Source organism: Eulemur rufifrons, chromosome 6 (genome assembly GCF_041146395.1).
Source record: "Eulemur rufifrons isolate Redbay chromosome 6, OSU_ERuf_1, whole genome shotgun sequence".
NCBI classification, from domain to species: Eukaryota; Metazoa; Chordata; class Mammalia; order Primates; family Lemuridae; genus Eulemur; species Eulemur rufifrons.
This window is the reverse complement of record NC_090988.1, coordinates 50,834,989-50,851,850: the sequence shown is the minus strand read 5'-3', so window position 1 is coordinate 50,851,850 and position 16,862 is coordinate 50,834,989. Positions and strand designations below refer to the sequence as shown.

The 16,862-nt window shown below is 57.4% G+C and overlaps 2 protein-coding genes across 4 annotated transcripts in view; one reads left to right on the top strand and one right to left on the bottom strand.

The window, feature by feature from the left end:
- The window catches only part of LOC138384821 (guanylate cyclase 2D-like), an 83,065-nt gene extending 76,211 nt beyond the window's left edge, over window positions 1-6,854 (bottom strand). The window contains 5 exon segments of the mRNA XM_069470486.1: window positions 2,333-2,933; window positions 3,409-3,577; window positions 3,673-3,758; window positions 4,021-4,160; window positions 6,781-6,854. Coding sequence (XP_069326587.1) covers window positions 2,333-2,933; window positions 3,409-3,577; window positions 3,673-3,758; window positions 4,021-4,160; window positions 6,781-6,854 — 1,070 coding nt within the window.
- Window positions 2,632-14,943, top strand: TSKU (tsukushi, small leucine rich proteoglycan). 3 transcript variants are annotated; one of them, XM_069470990.1, is made up of 2 exons: window positions 2,632-2,722; window positions 12,417-14,943. In XM_069470990.1, exon 2 carries the CDS (start codon window positions 12,425-12,427, stop codon window positions 13,487-13,489), a length of 1,065 nt encoding a protein of 354 aa, XP_069327091.1. In that variant the 5' UTR covers window positions 2,632-2,722; window positions 12,417-12,424; the 3' UTR covers window positions 13,490-14,943. The 3 variants fall into 3 exon arrangements, with proteins under 3 accessions (XP_069327091.1, XP_069327090.1, XP_069327089.1); XM_069470989.1 differs by lacking the exon at window positions 2,632-2,722 and adding an exon at window positions 2,757-3,761; XM_069470988.1 differs by lacking the exon at window positions 2,632-2,722 and adding an exon at window positions 6,040-9,022.
- The last annotated feature ends 1,919 nt before the right edge of the window (window positions 14,944-16,862 follow it).

The window sequence follows — 16,862 nt, the reverse complement described above, 5'->3', positions numbered from 1 at the left end:
ATGACCTCCCTTAATTCCCTCCCCTTTATTTCCAGGTGACAAGAGCTCGGAATGCGCAAGAGGGGGTGGCCAGGACGGATACAGAAGAAGGGTGAGGGGTCACACCACACAGGCCTTGAATGTCAAGCCAAAGAGTTTGGCTTTTGCCACTGAAAGGTTTTAAGCAGTCAAGCGTTGCAATCCATTTTGCAGATTTGCAGTTTAGAAAGGTTCCTCTTGTTGAAGTGTGGACAGCAGACAGGAGGTGGGAGCCTACAGGGAGAGAGGCACAGTGAGTGGTGGGAGGAGGTCAACAAGAGGTTGGGGGGAGGTGGGTAAAGCTGATGGAGAGTCCCCAGCTGAAGTCCCTGGAGGCCACCTCCTAGTTTGGGGAGATCAAAGGAAATGACAAATGTGGAAGTGCTCAGAAACTGCTACCAAGGAGGTGTGAAGGGTTGTTTATCACGTTTATGTTAAGTGAGAGGCCCTTTAGAGAGGCTTGGAGCCCCCAGCCCAGCTGGCTGGACTCTGCATACACAGGGCAGTGGGAGTTAGCACCCTGAGTTGCAGTGGAAGTTGAGCATTTCTATTTCCATTTCTGGAATGCTGAGCTTGAGACGCCACAACTCCACAGAGAGAGAAAGGGGACAGAAGTCGTGTTAGGCCAGAGCAAGGGGGCATTCCTTCAAAAGAACCTCCCATAGGAGGGGAGGAGGCAGCAGGCATACAGCCTAGAGGAGCTAGACAGGTGGTCCTTCCCCTGTCACCTCCCCTGCCAGGTCTGCTGGGCTTCCAGCCTCTACCCCAATCCCCGACCTAAGACATCTTAGCAGTATCAACCACACAGTGTAGTGTCCTGTGAGCCAGACTCAGGCTTTACCTAAGTTACCTAGTTTACTCCTCACAGTAGCCTCTTACAGCTGAGAAATGGAGTCTCAGAGAGGTTAGGTAACTTGCCTAAGGTTACCCAGAGCTGGTAAGTGGCAGGGCTGGAAACTGAACCCTGTTCAGACCTGGCCCTCACCAGCTGCTGACTGCAGGCTCCCATCCAGGCAGGGAGCCTCACAGGTGGAGGGGAGGGAACAGGAGAGTTCTAACTCTTTCCGAGGGCCCCAGGAGGTGCAGAGTTGAATACCAGCAGCCCCTTCATTGAGCCAGACTGTGAGGAAGACATGGATAGAAAGGGACTTATGGCACGAGTTCAAAGACCATTTGATGAGGAGTCTGAGCTGCATGATCCAGAAGGCCTCCTAGTTTTGGAAGCTCGGATTCTAACTGGGGGAGGATGATGGGCAGAGAGGAGAGAGCTCCAGCTCTCCCTGCTCCCACAGAGCTAAGACCAGGCTCCCAGCCTTGTCTCTGCACCTCCCTAACTGGCAGGGTCCATGGGTCTCGGTCCAGGTGGGTCCCCAAGAGCACACAATGACTTCACAGGGGGAGGACCTGCACGACCACTTTGTTCTCTGGGTTTGGTCTTGCTGGCCTGGGGTAGCAGCCTCTATTCCTGCCTCATCACCTCCCCACTTGCCTCCCTCCTCGCCCAGATAGGCGCACACGCACACACACCCAAGCCACTGTTTTGTTTTTTAATTAAAAAGAAGTAATATAGAAACAAGGAGCAAAAAGACTGGGTGTAACAAGTCTGGTCCACTGCAGGGGGAATATCGCCCAATCTCTGCACCCAGGAGCCCTCTCCAAAGTGGGTGAGAAGGTTCTGGAAGGTTCCAGGAGACCAAAGCCTCCCTCAACCCTGGCCTGTCTCTCAGGTGCCTGAGAGCTGCCCCCCTCCCAAGGTAGGCATTGTCTGGGTGTATGGACTGGGAGCACACACCCTGCCCCTCCTAAGGATTGCATCCACCAGGTAATTTCTCCATGCAACCCTTCATTTTAAAAAGTTTTTTTGGATGCTTTCCTGTCTTTTTTAGCATAGAGACGGGTGAGAGGAGACAGGCTGCATGCAGAGGGAGGAATAGACAAACTGCTGCCTAGTCACACAGCAGTTTCCCTTCTTAGAACTCCAACCAGCAGCCGACGGTTCCCTCCAGAAAAGAAAAGTCTGTTGACTTTCTCTCCTCTCCTGCCAGCTTTCTGCCCGAGCCCGCCTCCCTCCTCTCTGTGGGTTCTTCTTTCAGCCAGTCTTTCTCTGCTTCAGATTCGTGCTCTCTCACAGACGTCTCTGAACCTCTTTTACACTTTTAAAAAATCGGGGGAGGGGCCGGGGGCGACGAACACGAGAAGAGGAAACCCTCACCCACCCAGTCTTTTTCTTTCTTACCAACCACTAATTCGCTTTCTTCACACACACACACACACACACACACACACAAGCCAGCGACCTCCAGATGTTCCCGACCGTGCGGCCATCAGCTGAGACTGCTCGGCGCGCAGGGGGAGGGGGCAGGGATCCGGGATGCAGGAAGCTGCGAGCGAGGCCGACTGGAGCGGGCGGGAGCTGCGCACTTTCGAGACGCTCCCTAGGGTGGAACCCGGGCTCGGCGCGGGCTCCGCAGGCGGGCGGGGGGCGGGGCGGGCGCGCTCCGGGAAAGGCCGGCACTTTGGCGACACTCCCTGAGCCGCCAGGCGGCCGGCCAGAGCAGCCACCCGGCGCCGGGCAGTGGGGGAGCCCAGCGGCGGGCGGGGACGGGGGGCGGGCCGCGCCGTGCCGAGAAAAGCGCCGGCCGGAGGGCCAGCGGCCGGGCCGCCTGGGTGAGCGTGCCGAGGCGGCAGCGGCGCCGGCTTCCAGGTGGGTGTGGGTCCCGGGGCGGAGCGGCAGCCGGCACTGCGGCCGAAGGTCCCGAGCCCCGGACCCCAACCTCGCCGCCCCATCCGGCAGGCGGACGGCGCCGGGCGCAGGGGCGGGGCTGGGTCCCGCCGAGGCCCCTCAACTTTTCTGGACCCTGGGCGACGGCGGCGGCCGCCGGGTGCCCGGAGCTCGGCGGGAGAGGGGAGGGAGCCTGGACCCAGGGGAGAGGGCTTTCGGGAGACAAAGGCTGTGCCCCGGGGCCGTGGCCGTGGGCGTGGGCCAGTGCCTCTGGGGTCTTTGTGCGGACACGTGCATCTCACGTTTGTGGGTCTTTGTCGCTTTGGGTTTGGGGACGTGCATCTACCTGTGCCTTTGTGTGTCCGTGGCTTTGCGTAGTTGTTTTGAGCCTGTGTCCACGTTTCGTGGGCCCGCATTTGGTTGTGGGTGTCGGTGGGCGCATCGTTGTGTGTCCGCGTACGTGGTCTGTGCCTGTCGACGTGTCTGGATTGGGTGTCCGTGGAGTGTGTGCGCGCCGAGAGCCGGACGCCGCCCAACTCCTCACTCCCCTGCGGTCCACCCGGGCCCCGACTTGGCTTCAAAGTTTTCTCCCGGTTCCTCGGGCAACAGCCCCCTGCCTCCCCACCGCAGCCCAGCCAGGGGGCTCGGGCAGCCCTCCCGCCTTGCACCTCCGGAGGTCCTCGGGCCGCGAGGGGATGGGGTAGGATTGGTGGGTCGGGGGGTTGGCAGCACCTGGGGAGTGGCCGTGGCCAGGGCTGGGCGGAGCGTGCGGACACCCCCGCGGACCCCGACTAGGAGGGAGGAGGGAAGTGGCTGGTCCTGGGCTCTGGCCCGAGGCTGGAGAGAGAAGAAGGCGGTTGGCGTTGCTCGCCCTGCGCTTCTTGGAGAGAGGGTGTGTGACCCAGAGAGACGTGTCTGCTTGGCTGAGAGACCGGCTCCAGCTCCAGCCCAGGACTCGGCTTTGAGATCCGCTCTCCATCTGCATCCAGCCCTGGGGTAGCGGGACCAGCCCTCCGATCTGGTAGGTGAAAAGGCAACGGCTGGTTCAGACCTGGGCCTGCCAGCGGTGCCAACTCGTAGGACACCAAGCTGGGCTGCAAGGAGTGGGACCTAGCACACGCTACTTTCAAATGGGAGGGCCACCGGCCCCCTGTGTGGTCCTGACAAGTTGCTCAGGCTCGCTAAGTCGCGGTCACCCTGTTATGGATGGGGTGAGAACTCCCTCGCTGCGAGGAAAGGAACGTGCGTGAGGAAAGGAACGTGCGTGCGGTAGGGACAACCAGCGCTGCGAGAGCTGAGCGGAGAGCAGCTCCCGCCCACATTTGGCCCGGCGAGGAGGTGACTCAGGAACTTCTTCGATCCTTCCTTCCTAGCAGCACGCTCTGCTCTTCGGATAAGTCTAGACTTGCAGAGCTGGGGACTGACGGGAGAGGGAGGGCTCAGAGCGGCAGGAGCCTGCTGGGCTTTGAGCCTGGGTGGCAAAGATACAAAGATAACCCTAAATACTTCCTCCCCACTTCCCGCCCCACACAGTCTTCTTTTTTTCTTTTTCTTTTCTTTTTTTTTTTTTAAACCTCGAACTCCTAGCCTCCAGCGATCCTTCCACCTCAGCTTCCCGAGTACCATCCCAGTCTTTAAGCTAGAACTCTGCCAGATGCTACAGACACGAGGGAGGGTCACAGGCCACTAATCTGGGAAGGAGGCAACCATAGGCACTTCCTTTTCCTCTCCAGCCTCAGTTTCCCTTCCGGAATGGGCGGTATTGATAGCCTGTCTGGTTCCTTCCTGTTCTGGCTGGAACTCTTTGACGTTTAACATACACCTCCATTCTGACTTGACCAATTCTCGGGCACTAATTTGCTCCCCAGAAAGGGAAGGCTGGAGTCCACAGGGCTCCCACCTACCCCTCCTCCAACATCAGGCTGAAAGACAAAAGCTGATGAGTGAGTCAAAAATGGAGGGAAGAGAAGGGATTGACGTTTTTCCCCCTTATATATTAAATGACAGATTGTGGTGAGTAGAGCCCAGATTAACTTTCTTCTTAATCACAATTTACGATTCTAAGCAAGGGACACACTTCAAATTTCCACGCATCCTTTCTCAGGGCAAGGCTGGTCTGGGCACTGAGGATATGCCCTGAAGAGTGCTGGGCCCCTGCTGGAAGCCCCCTGGCCAAAGCAACTTCTAAGAGAGGATCCATGGGAATAACCTGGGGGAGGGGCCTGACAGGGGAGGTTCCTCCAGCTCAGGGTTTTGAGATCAGTGAGTACACAGGGGGACAGGAAGAGTCTCCCACAGAAGGAGAAGTATGCCCAGGACCTGTGCATGAAAACAGCACAGGCGTTCGGCATGGTGGACTGTCAGATACAAGGTATTGAGGGTGGAGAACTGGAATTGAACTTGAGGCTGGGAGGGAAGGCAGGGCCCAAATCATCAAGTCTTTGAATGCCAGGCCTAGGAGCTGGGATTTGAACCTGTAGGCAGTGGAGAGCTGCTGGAAGTTTTAAACAGGCACAGTAGGCTGGGGTTGGTAATTCTAAGAAACCCTCCTCCGCTTGCTGGTGGTGCTAGAGGCTGGGAGACCAATCTGGAGTCTGAGTGCTCCAGCCTCTTAGAGTAGAAGAACCTAGATTTTACTCCCACTCCATTGCTTCCTACCTCTGTGGCCTGGAACAAGTAACTTTACCTCTCTGATTCTCAGTCTCCTGAAATGAGGTTATTAATTCCTGCCCTACTGATCTGTTGTGAATATTGAATAGGATAATGAATTACATGCGCTAATAAAATGAGAAGTAGTTTGTAGTGTGTATTACATCGGGCAGACATTTTTTGGATTGCACTGACGCTAGAAGGCAGAGACAGCATCTACTCTGGTCCTAAACCTGATTTCACCACCTGGCAAAGCCCTAAGTGTCCTGCAAGTTTGGGCCAATTGTTATGTTCCCCCCAAAGCAGAAGGAAGCTTTCCGTCCATGACATTTCATTCATCTGGTTTATCACCCTTCACATGGCCAGGCCTCCTGCAGACAAGGAGCTAGGCACAGATTCGTAGGTGTCCACAGACCACAAAGTGGGTAGGTACCTTGACAGGGGCAGCCCAGGGACCATGGGAACCCAGAGGGAAGGTGACCCTTTGCTGAATGAGGGGCGGGCCAGACTGGGAAAGCCTCACAGAGAAAGTGGCTTTTGAATCAAATGAGTGAGTTTACATGGTAGACAAAGAAAAGTAGGGTATCTTTGTCATCTTCCTGACAGGGAACAGCCTGTGCAAAGGCAGGGGGTGCTAGCAGAGTGATAGGCCTCTTTGTGGAATGGGTTTTAAAGAGGGAGCAGTGGTAGGCCCCTGTCTTCTATTGGGAAGTGCACTCTGGTGCCCAGCATGGCTGGCAGTTGGAGGCAGGGGGCCTCCTGGACCCACCAGCAGGGTGAGGTGACGACCCAGCTTGGGGATGAGGGAGAGGGAAGCCAGTAACCCCACCTGTCCAGGGGGAGCTGCTGATTTGACACCAAGCCTTCATTCTGTCCCGGGCAACACAACTGCTTCAGCCTTCTTTGCCCTCTGGAACCTTCGGCGATCTTCCCAATTCCCTGGGAGGGCCTGGTCAGCACTTTGGAGTCCGGTTGGGGCCCAGGATGGTGCATTGAGCAGGAATCCAAGGCCTCTGGGGATGAATTGTGGATTCTTCTCCATCCTCTGCCCCTGCCTTGCCTTGGGATCTGCTGGTGTCACAGTTCCCTTTTCTTCCCTGGTCCCTGAAATCGCCCATTAGGGGGCAGAAACGAACATGCAGTGAGCACCAGTGTGTGCCAGGCCTGGGGCTGAGTCTTCACTTACCTCGTGTCATATCCCAGTGATCCACTGGGAACAATCTAGGATCATCACCACTCCACAGATGAAGACTCGGACTCAGGGGCGAGAGCACATGCAAGCCTCATAGCGGCTGAGGCCCTGTAGGGTTGGAACCCAGTCCAGCTGGGGCTTCAAATCCCTTTCCTCTGTCCCATACTGCCTCCCCATGTGTCCACACTTGCTGCCTCACCTTGACGGGAACTTGAAAATCTTCGGGAAGAAGACATCTTGGAAGGCAAAAACAGTATTGGGGGCCTTGCCCATCTCCCTGTAGCTTACCTTCCCTGGGTGAGGCTGCTGGGCTTCCAGGCCCCACCTGCACCAGGAATCATGTCACGGAGAAGGCCAGGCACTGGGTGTCAAAATACCTGAGTCCCAAGTCCAGCCCTTGTCCTCACTGGCTGTGTGACTTTGGACAGATCACTGAACTTCTCTGGGTTTCTTTACAAGCTGTAAAATAGGTATGATGATGCCATCTGATCTTGCAGGGTGACTGAACAAATAATAGTTGAGCAAGCATGGGAAGGGTTGAGAGATATCCTTTGGGGCGGTGGCTATATTCTGCGTGCCTGGTATATCTTCCTAACCCCTGCTCTGTGCCAGGCCCAGTGCTCAGCTCCATAAAAATGAATCTGACCCCCTCCCTGCCCACAGAAGGACAGACGGGTAAACAAGTAACTACAGTCCAGCACAGCCAGCTCCAAGCTGTCCCTATACATGCCTGTTGTAAGTTGAGGCAGAGAAGATTTAGAGCTAAGACATTGGGGTTGAGTCCTGGGTCCTCTCTTACCCCAATGAATAATGTCTTCTTCCTTGTCTGCAAAATAGGGACTGTAATCCCCGCAGTCAGGGATGTGGTGAGGCAGAAATGAGATGCTGGTGGAAAGTACGTGGTGAGCTGATGTGTTTGTACAGATGTGCGGCATTAGCGAGCCTGCTGGGAGAGCCGGCCCTCAAGGCTCTGGGAGTCTGGCCTTGAAATTCTTTCTGCCTTGCGTTTCCAGAGCTGACTAAGTGCTTGGAGGGCAGGACGTTTATGAAACTTCCACCTGGGGATTTCGTTGGCTTCAGCTGGAGTGAGCTCATGGCTGAGGGAGCGGGGTGGGAGGCAGCTCGGCGCTGAGGAGCAGCTGGTCGAGGCAAAGGCCTGTCTCAGTGCTGGGGCCCCGTGCCAGGGGCTTCCTGTTGAAGTTAGTGTGGGGGGAAGCTGGAAAAGTCTATGGGCCTGAGATGCTATGGTGTAGCACCATAGGGCGGCAGGCAGCTGGGGCCGGGAGGGCCCAAGCCGGTGCCCCTAACCCCAGAAGTGACTGGAGAGTATTAGCACAAGCAGTCTCGGACCTGCCGAGCACCTGGCACAGCACCGGGAAATTGGGTAGGGAGGAACATGAATCACACGGTCATTGCTTTCAGGAAGCTTAATAAATCATCACCATCACTGTCTACCGTGCACTGCGCCCTTAACATGTTGCAGAGAGTGAGCAGAGTGTGTCACATTCTGTCATTTAATCCTTGTGGCAACCCTGAATTCTTATCCCCATTGAGGACACTGGGACACAAGGAGGTTGAGACTTGCCCGAGGCTAGTTGGTACAGAGCAGATTCCCCTCAGGTCTGGGGCCAGCTTTGACCCTGACCTGCTGGGCTCTTCCTTTGGTTCTTCTCTACACGGCTGGCCAGGCCCCGCTCTGACCCCAGGTGGGGGAAGGGTGCAGGGTGAGAAGTCAGGGCACTGCCCCAAGCTGCTCCCACCAGTCAGAAACGGCTGGTGAATATTCAGTGTGCGTCTGGTAGCTGGTGTGACAGGCCAGGAGGGAGGGGTGGCCCGGGAGCCTGCGTGGACAGAACCGGCTTTGTTCTGCTGGTGGGGCCGGGCGGGCCAGGTGGGTGCGTGTGGTGCTGGCAGCAGTGTGAGGCGTCAGGTCCTAGGTCCTGGGTCCCAGTCACTTATGATCTCCAAGGAGCCTTCCCGCTCCTTAGCTCTGGAATTCTCCAAGTTTGGAGAAGCATGAGCAGAGGCTGAGAGTGGTTCAGAGGTATCAAAGTAAAGGCTGTTTCCACTCTGGCTACCAAGGAGGGTTCAAACCCCGATGGCGGGCTAAGGGGTGGAGGGGAAAGTGGTGACAACTTGCGGGTGCCTCCATGCCCAGGAAAATTTGATTTCTGTAGGTCACAGCAGAACCCGAAAGTCTTTTGGTAAGGGGAGTGATGTGGCCAAAGCTGTTTAGAGAGGCGTCTCTTAGCAGGGTCTGCAGTGTCACGTGGGGAGACCTGCCTGGAGCCTCTTAAGGCCACACCATTTACTCTTTTGTCCTCACAGGCCATCAGCAAACTTTCCTTAGAGTCACCGTGGACCTGACTCTGTGGGCCCGAAGGTGCATAACTCAGGGACCTGCCCTGGAGGACCTAACAAGATGTTCCCCCAAACCACGGGTGGATGCAGTTTCTAAGCCCTTGTCCTCCTGTCCTTGTGTTCTGGAACCTGGTTGATCAGTGGATGTCTTTTATCTGCAGGTCAGGGTTTAGAGAAGAGTGATGAGTCTTGGCCCAAAGATCCCTTTCCTCCTTCAGCCTTCTTTAGTGGCCATCCGTCTTCCGTTCCCTTTTTCCCAAGAGTGGAGCGTGGGTCCCAGAGGCTCAAAGAAATAAAGAAAACTGTGAAAGCCACACAGATAGTGGCAGACCTGGGGCTAGAGTCCCAGTCTCCTGAGTCCAGGGCTGGTGTTATTGATCTTGTTGTGAGTTGGTCCTTTGTCCCCATTGCTGGTCTGTAAGCCCCATGAGGACAAGGGGCCCTGATATCTGTGCCCTCATCACACCCTCCATAGCCTCACATGGCCTAGCCCAGTGCTTTGTATGTACTTAGTAGAGATTTAGTAAATGCTTTTGCTAAATTTTAAAATCTGGAGTTGGATCATCTAAACTAAACCTCTTGTTGTGAAGCTGGAGAAACTGAGGCTCGAGAGGGGAGGGGACTTGTCCAGAGATGGGGACAGTTCACCGCAGAGCAGGGAGGGACTACGACCTCGAGCTCTTGACTGTCGTCCAGGACTAGTTACTGTGCACAGTGGCCCTGCCACCTCCCTGTCAGCCACTGTGTGGAGTGTGGTGCAGGAGGCGGGTTGGTCCCTGTGTTCCCATCTGGGGGACCCCATCTACCTACTGACTGTGTGCCTGTCGGTGTCCTGGCGCTGTGCTGGCATCTTACACGTGACCTCTAATCCTCACAGCAACCCCTTGAGGAAGGGGTTGTTATCTCCATTTTAACTCACCCCTGACTTCCCAGAGTTGCACAGTTTAGCAAGTGACTCTTGGTCAGGGTGGCTCTGCCACCTTTCTTTCTGATCCTCAGTTCCTCTGCCCTGAAATGGGGATGAGGCTGCTGGCCTCATGGACGCAATGCACAGTGAGGCCTGGCTCTGTCACTGCCGGCGCTTCCTGGGGCAAAGGCCCAGCCCTGGGCACAGGCCTGGCACAGAGCAGGGGCCCCAGGAGAGGTGTCCACCCTGCAAGGCTGAGCAGGGAGCCTGGTCTAGTGCCCTGGGGGCATTAATGTACAATTACCCAGGTGGTCCTCACCTATACTCCTCCCCTTGACACCAGCTGTTACCACCCCTGCCTCAGTTCTACATCGGCCTGCCGCCGGGGTGGCCACCCTGCGCTTGCGCACAGCCCCTCACAGCTGGCAGTGCATTTCAGTGAGGGCTGATCAACTTAGGTGGGGAGGGCAGGGCAGAAATTGCCACCCTGTGGTGCGGAGGACAAGGCTGAGGCCTGGAGAGGGCAGTGAGAGGCCCCCTCCGGTGGGGCAGCATTTGGGCTGGGCTTGGACTGCCAGTTACATAAGCAGAGCTCGTGAGAGGCTTTGGCGTTTCACAGGCGCCTTGTATAATCACCTCTGGGAACCAAAGGGTAATCTGGGGGCCTTTTGTGGTGTTTGTTTAAACCCCAGGAAGGGTGGGTATGAGCAGATCGGCTTAGCAGGGGAGGTGGGGCCTCTGGTGGTAAGGAACCCTGCAGTGAGGAGCTCACCCAGGGGAACAAAGGGGGCCTGAAGCAACTTAATATTTTCCTTTTGGTTCCAGACATTGGAACACTCTGTCCTGCCTCAGCTGGGGCCAAGCCCAGGATGCACCTGGGCTGGGTTTAATCCTCAAATTGGCCTCTACAAAAGAAAGGGGTGGGAGAGGAGGGGCTCACATGGAGAGGGAAGGGGAGAATAGCCCCGCTTCTCCCTGCCCCCAGGCACAGCGGAGTGCAGATCAAGTGGCTGGTCCTTTAAAGTTTCATGTAGGGCTGGTAATGCTATCCTGCTGCTCCCTCCCCACTCGGAGGCCAGTGGGAGGGCTGGGCGGGAGGGCAGATGAAGAGCCCCCTGGACAGAGGCTCAGCGCCTGCTCCCATCTCCCAGGCTCAGGGCTGCCATGCAGGGGAGGGGTAGCCACAGACTCCAAACTGTCTGCTTAGAAGCTCCCACTGCTCAACCCTCTCATCCTCACGCGAGCACCACTGGACACCGCCGGCCCAGGAGCTACAGTGGACATAAACACAGGCTTTGAGTCCAACAGAGTTATGGGCGGCTGGGACCATTAGATGTGACAACATAGGCGTAGTGCCTGGCATCTGTGGCAGCTACCATTGTAATTGTACAGAGAGGGAAACCGAGGTCCAGGGAGGGGAAGTGCCTTGTGTCATAGCATGCGTCAGGGAGAAAAGCCCCTCCTGGACCCTGTCTCTCCACCAGCCACCCTGCCAGGCCTGTAGAGGCAGCAGATGTGAATAAAATAATTAGAATTGATTGGGCCTGGGTTCTAATCCTGCCCTGCTTTTTACTACGATAGTTTGGGATAAGGCGCTTTTCCTCTCTGAGTCTTTGTTTCTTCATCTGTATAATGGAGGAACCAGCCAGCTGGCTCACCAAGGATAAAGGACAGGCCAAAGAGGTGTAAGAGCTATATTAGCTTGGGGTAGGGGGCAGGGCAAGGGGGAAAGGAACTTGGGACAGGTATCCCCAGAGCCCATCTGGGCACCTAGACACAAGGTCCCTAATTAAAAGGGAGGATCCCTCCTCTGGAGGACCAGCCAAGGGGGTGGGGTTGGGGGAGGTGGGGCAGTCACTGCAGGCCCCACCGCCAGGAGAGAGCCCTGGTCTGGAAGGCTGGAGTGCGGGGCTCAGGCCTGGCCCAGCCACTGCCAGGCTGCGGCAGTGGGCCACACTTCCCCTGTGCCCCATCCAGTGCCACTCCACTTAGCTGCTGTATGAAAGTTTCTTAACATAAGGCTCAGTTCCCTCTTGGGGAAATGGAGAAAGAAATTTCTGCTATCCAGGGTGGTTGTGAGGGTTAAATGAGATCGTGCCATGAGACAGCTAGCACAGCACCCAGCACGTAACAGGAGCTCAGCCCAGGAGAATGGAGCACCCTAACCCTAACCTCTATGATGCAAGCCCCTCCCTGGTGGGGCCTGGGTCTGGGCCAGCCCAAGAAACCATCGAGTCCGGGGGGTCTGGAACTGGGTTCCTTAACACCCTACGGCAGGGGTGGTGAGCGGGCATGGAGAGCCCCAGGTCCCCCAACCCCGGACAGAGCAGGCCGCTTCCATCTCTGCTCCAGCATAAACACCAATCTGGCCTGACCTCTTTACCATACAGGTGGGGAGACTGAGGCCTGAGGGCAGCAGGGACTAGGCATTATGAGGAGCGGTACTCCAGGAAGCACTCCAGGATGGGACTGTGGCAACTTTCAGCTGTGTCTAGACACATTGGCACCTGTCTCATGGGGTGGGGTTAGAACCGTCTGTCACACCTCACCTGTGGCTCTCTTTCTAGCCCCCACCATGCCGTGGCCCCTGCTGCTGCTACTGCTGGCCGTGAGTGGAGTCCAGACAACCCGGCCATGCTTCCCCGGGTGCCAGTGTGAGGTGGAGACCTTCGGCCTCTTCGACAGCTTCAGCCTGACTCGGGTGGACTGCAGCGGCCTGGGCCCCCACATCGTGCCCGTGCCCATCCCCCTGGACACAGCCCACCTGGACCTGTCCTCCAACCGGCTGGAGACGGTGAATGAGTCGGTGTTGGCAGGGCCAGGCTATACCACGCTGGCTGGCCTGGATCTCAGCCACAACCTGCTCACCAGCATCTCGCCCACCGCCTTCTCCCGCCTTCGCTACCTGGAGTCACTCGACCTCAGCCATAATGGCCTGGCGGCCCTGCCGGCCAACAGCTTCACCAGTTCACCCCTGAGTGACGTGAACCTTAGCCACAACCGGCTCCGGGAGGTCTCAGTGTCTGCCTTCACTACCCACAGCCAGGCCCGGGCACTGCACGTGGACCTCTCCCACAACCTCATTCACCACCTCGTGCCCCACCCCGCGGGGGCCGCCCTGCCCGTGCCCACCATTCAGAGCCTGAACCTGACCTGGAACCGGCTCCGCACCGTGCCCGACCTCCAAGGCTTGCCCCTGCGCTACCTGAGCCTGGATGGGAACCCCCTGACTGCCATCGGCCCAGGTGCCTTCGCGGGGCTAGCAGGCCTTACACACCTGTCGCTGGCCAGCCTGCAGAGGCTCCCCCAGCTGGCGCCCTATAGCTTCCGCGAGCTAGCGGGCCTGCAGGTCCTGGACCTGTCGAACAACCCCAAGCTCAAGTGGGCAGGGACTGAGGTGTTCTCGGGCCTGGGCTCCCTGCAGGAGCTGGACCTTTCGGGCACTGGCTTGGTACCCCTGCCTGAGATGCTGCTGCTCCATCTCCCAGCATTGCAGAGCGTCAGCGTGGGCCAGGATGTGCGGTGCCGGCGCGTGGTGCGTGAGGGTGCCTACCCCCGGCAGCCTGGCTCCAGCCCCAAGGTGGCCCTGCACTGCGTAGATACTCGGGAATCTGCTGCCAGGAGCTCTGACATCTTGTGACAAATGGTGTGGCCCGGGGCCACATGACAGACTGCACCCTGGGCTTGCTCAGGTCCTGAGTAACTTATATTTCAATGTGCCGGTGCCAGCGGGGAATCTGCAAGCCTGTGTGGCGGCGTCAGCGCAGGAGCTATGGACCTAGGAGAGGCTTTGGACCTGGGGCCAAAGTCTTGCCCCTTTGTCTATGTTGCCCCTCCAAACCATGAGCAAAGGGACTTTGATGCCAAACCAGACTGGTCCCTTCCTGCTGCCCTTCCCCACTTGTCCCCCAAGTGCCTTCTCACATGCCTGGCCCGACCTGACCCACTACAGGAGAAGGGTGGGCAGGAGCTGCCACTGCAAGGCAGAGTTCAGGTCCACTGTGCTGAGTGTCCCCTTTGGGCCCACGGTCTGTCACTCAGAGGCATGAGTTTCTTTTATGACATAGCCCCTTCTTTGCTTTGTGCCCATGAGGCCAGTTCGTCCTTTTCTCTTCCCCTGGAACCCTGGGTATAACGTTAATTACAGAAGGAACTGGAGAGAAAATCAAGTCCATCCTCCCCGTGGGTCAGATGGGACAACTGAGGCCTAGAGAAGGAAAAATGCTAATCTGAGTTCCTCCAGTGGCAGAGGCATGACAGGGACCCACTGTCCTGCCTTCCAGCCCAGGTCCTTTGCACTTGCCTGTCTTCTCTAGTAAGTCCTCCCCCTTCCTGGACTCCCCCTTGCTGTCATTTGTGCCCTTCCTCCCTGTCATCCCCAGGAGCAGCAGCTGCAGGACAGGCAAGGGCCTTGGAAGTGGGTCTCTGGGCGCAGTGACCAGCTATAATGCTTGGTCAGTTCACCTTCCACAGCCTCTAGAGGCACGGGGCATTTCATTCCCAGCCCTGCCAGGTTCTCGCTCTGGGGTGAGGTCCCCCGGCACCAAGACTGGAAATGCGCCTGTTTTCCCCGAGACACTGCCTCTAGCTGCTCCCCCAGGGGAGTTGATGCAGTCCTGGAGCCCTGTCTGGCCGTGACTCCGAGGGCCTCCTGGATTCAGTCCCCACTGGCCCTGAGCCCACAGAGCCCAACAGCCCGTCTCACCCTCCCACCCTGCCACAGCAGGAGGCAGGGGCTCCCCCACCCATGTTTATGCTCTATCCCCAGGGTGGCATCTCAGTTTCCCAGCCCTGGGTGCTTTCCTTAGCCTTCCTTTTATAAAAGTTGTTGCCTTTTTAATGGACTGTCACTTTCAACCCCCACACCCCACCCCTGCTGGCAGGGGATGGAAACGTCATTTGTAAAAGAAGAAAAAATTCAAGTTTGTTCACTTTTGTAATATTGTATCCTGGGCATGTGTTGGGGGTGTTGGGCGGAAGCCAGCCATCAGTGGCCATGTGGGCACTGGGGGGGCTGGTCCCACAGAGATGCCCACAGGGCAGTGAGCGCTGTCTTCCCCACCAGCCCAAGCCAGCACCTGACTATTCCTTGGTTTAATAAATAATAGATAAAAGAGTTGTTCTTTCCATCCTTCCACCAGCGTCCACTGCCAACCCCTGGCCAGGCTGTGGGGCCACAAGGGTGAATCAGGTTAGGCCCTGCCCTGGGCAGTTTGTTCTCCCAGAAAAGCCCAGTAATGTCCCAGGATTTGGGGAGTAAGGTGACAGGAGGCAGGGAGTTACTCAGAGGTGGACTGGACCTTTCGCCATATCCTGCATGCTTCACGCCATCCCCATCTCCCCTCTCCAAGCCTGCCCAACCCCAGCTACTGGCCGTCCAGCCGTAGCTATGAGCTTGCGGGGCTCATGCACAGCTCTGTCTTTGTTCAGGCTGTTACTGTGGGACCTTGCCCTTGCCCCGACCCCTGCCTCTCAGCCTCCTTCCCATCCTGTAGACCTGGTTCCTGCCTCAACTCAGAAGCTTCCCTGACATTCCCCTCCACCTCCCACCTCTGAGCTGCAACAGTACTTTGTTCATTCCTGGCATTTCAGCTGCCATGGTACCCTAACTCCTGTTTGCATGCTTCCAGTGACAGGGAGCTCACTTCCAGATCAGCTGGGTGGCTCTGCTGTCACCAAGCTCTTCCCTCAAATGGCCAAAGTCTACAGGAATATCCACCATCTTCCCCAACAACAACAGGCTATTCCTGATACCGACTCTCTGCCAGGCCCTGCATGGGGCAGGAAGATGAGTCCACCCCAATCTCTGCCCTAGCGGGGCTCATGTTCCTTGGAGGGGCGAGGGCGGGACACAGAGAAGACACCTGAGAGCAGCGCAGGGGCTGAGAGCCTGTGGAGGAGTTAGGAAGGTGTCCAGAGGAGGCTCATCCACACAGCAGGGAAACCCTAGTGGGCCTGGACAAAAGGGGGCACTTGGGGGAGGTCATGGGTGTGGGGTCAATGGCACAGAGCCCAGAACATTCAGGCCATGGGCATCATTGGGGAGCCTGCCCATCTTGTAAATCAGGCCTTCCCAGGGAGACGTACCAGCCAAGGCCCTGAGCCCAAGGTTGTCACCCACCAGTCAGCGTGAGAAAGAGCTGAGGTATGGGGCATGGGGGAGGGGGTTGTGGGGTCAGGGTGAGATCCCAGGTCCCACAGTCATCTGGTTTGTCTCCACCCCTCCCACATCCCCTGGAGCAAGAGAGGCTTCAAATGCAGAGGTGGGGGAGGTAGCACAGTATTTTCACCCAGTGTGTCTGGGTCCTCCAAGGCCCCACCTGTGGAAGGAGTCCTTGGGGGAGGGCCATGGAACATAAGGGTCTTAAAGACAGGGACACAGCGTGCGGAAGGCTGAGAAGGGAAGGCAGGGGCTCTGCAGGAGTGAGCTCTGGGGCAGATCACCTCTGCCCTGAGCTGCCCCTTCCTGGTCCGCAGAACAGGGCAGGGGAGCAGCTCAGCAGGAGGATGGGCGCAGACGCCATCGCGCTGTGCAGGCTCATCCTTCCGGGTGGGGGCATTACCGCCACCCCCAGTCCTGGCCCCCTGCTGCCTCATGGAGATCTGAATCCCCGCGGGGCCGTGGCCCTAGCCGGCCCAGGGCGTCCAGATGGCCTCTCTGGCCGGGTGCGGAGGTCCCAGGCCGCAGCGCCACCTCGTGGTCACGGGTGGCCAGACACCCCAGGTCGGAGCCAGCGCCCGGAGCAAGGCCCAGGTTCCTCCTCCCCTCCCACCAGCCAAATCACACTGGTCCTGCCGTACTCTGCTCTCCAGGAATCCTGGCAACTAGAATAGAGGCGTTAGAATCCTACAGAATCACAGAGATTCGTGCAAAGGTTCCATTTTGGAATTCACAGAAAAGGGTTGAAATCCTGGGTCCATCACAAACCAATTGTGTGACTTTGGCCAAGTCACTTTACTTCTGTGGGCCTGGAAAATGAGGATGAAAATACCTCCCCCAACAGGACTGCATG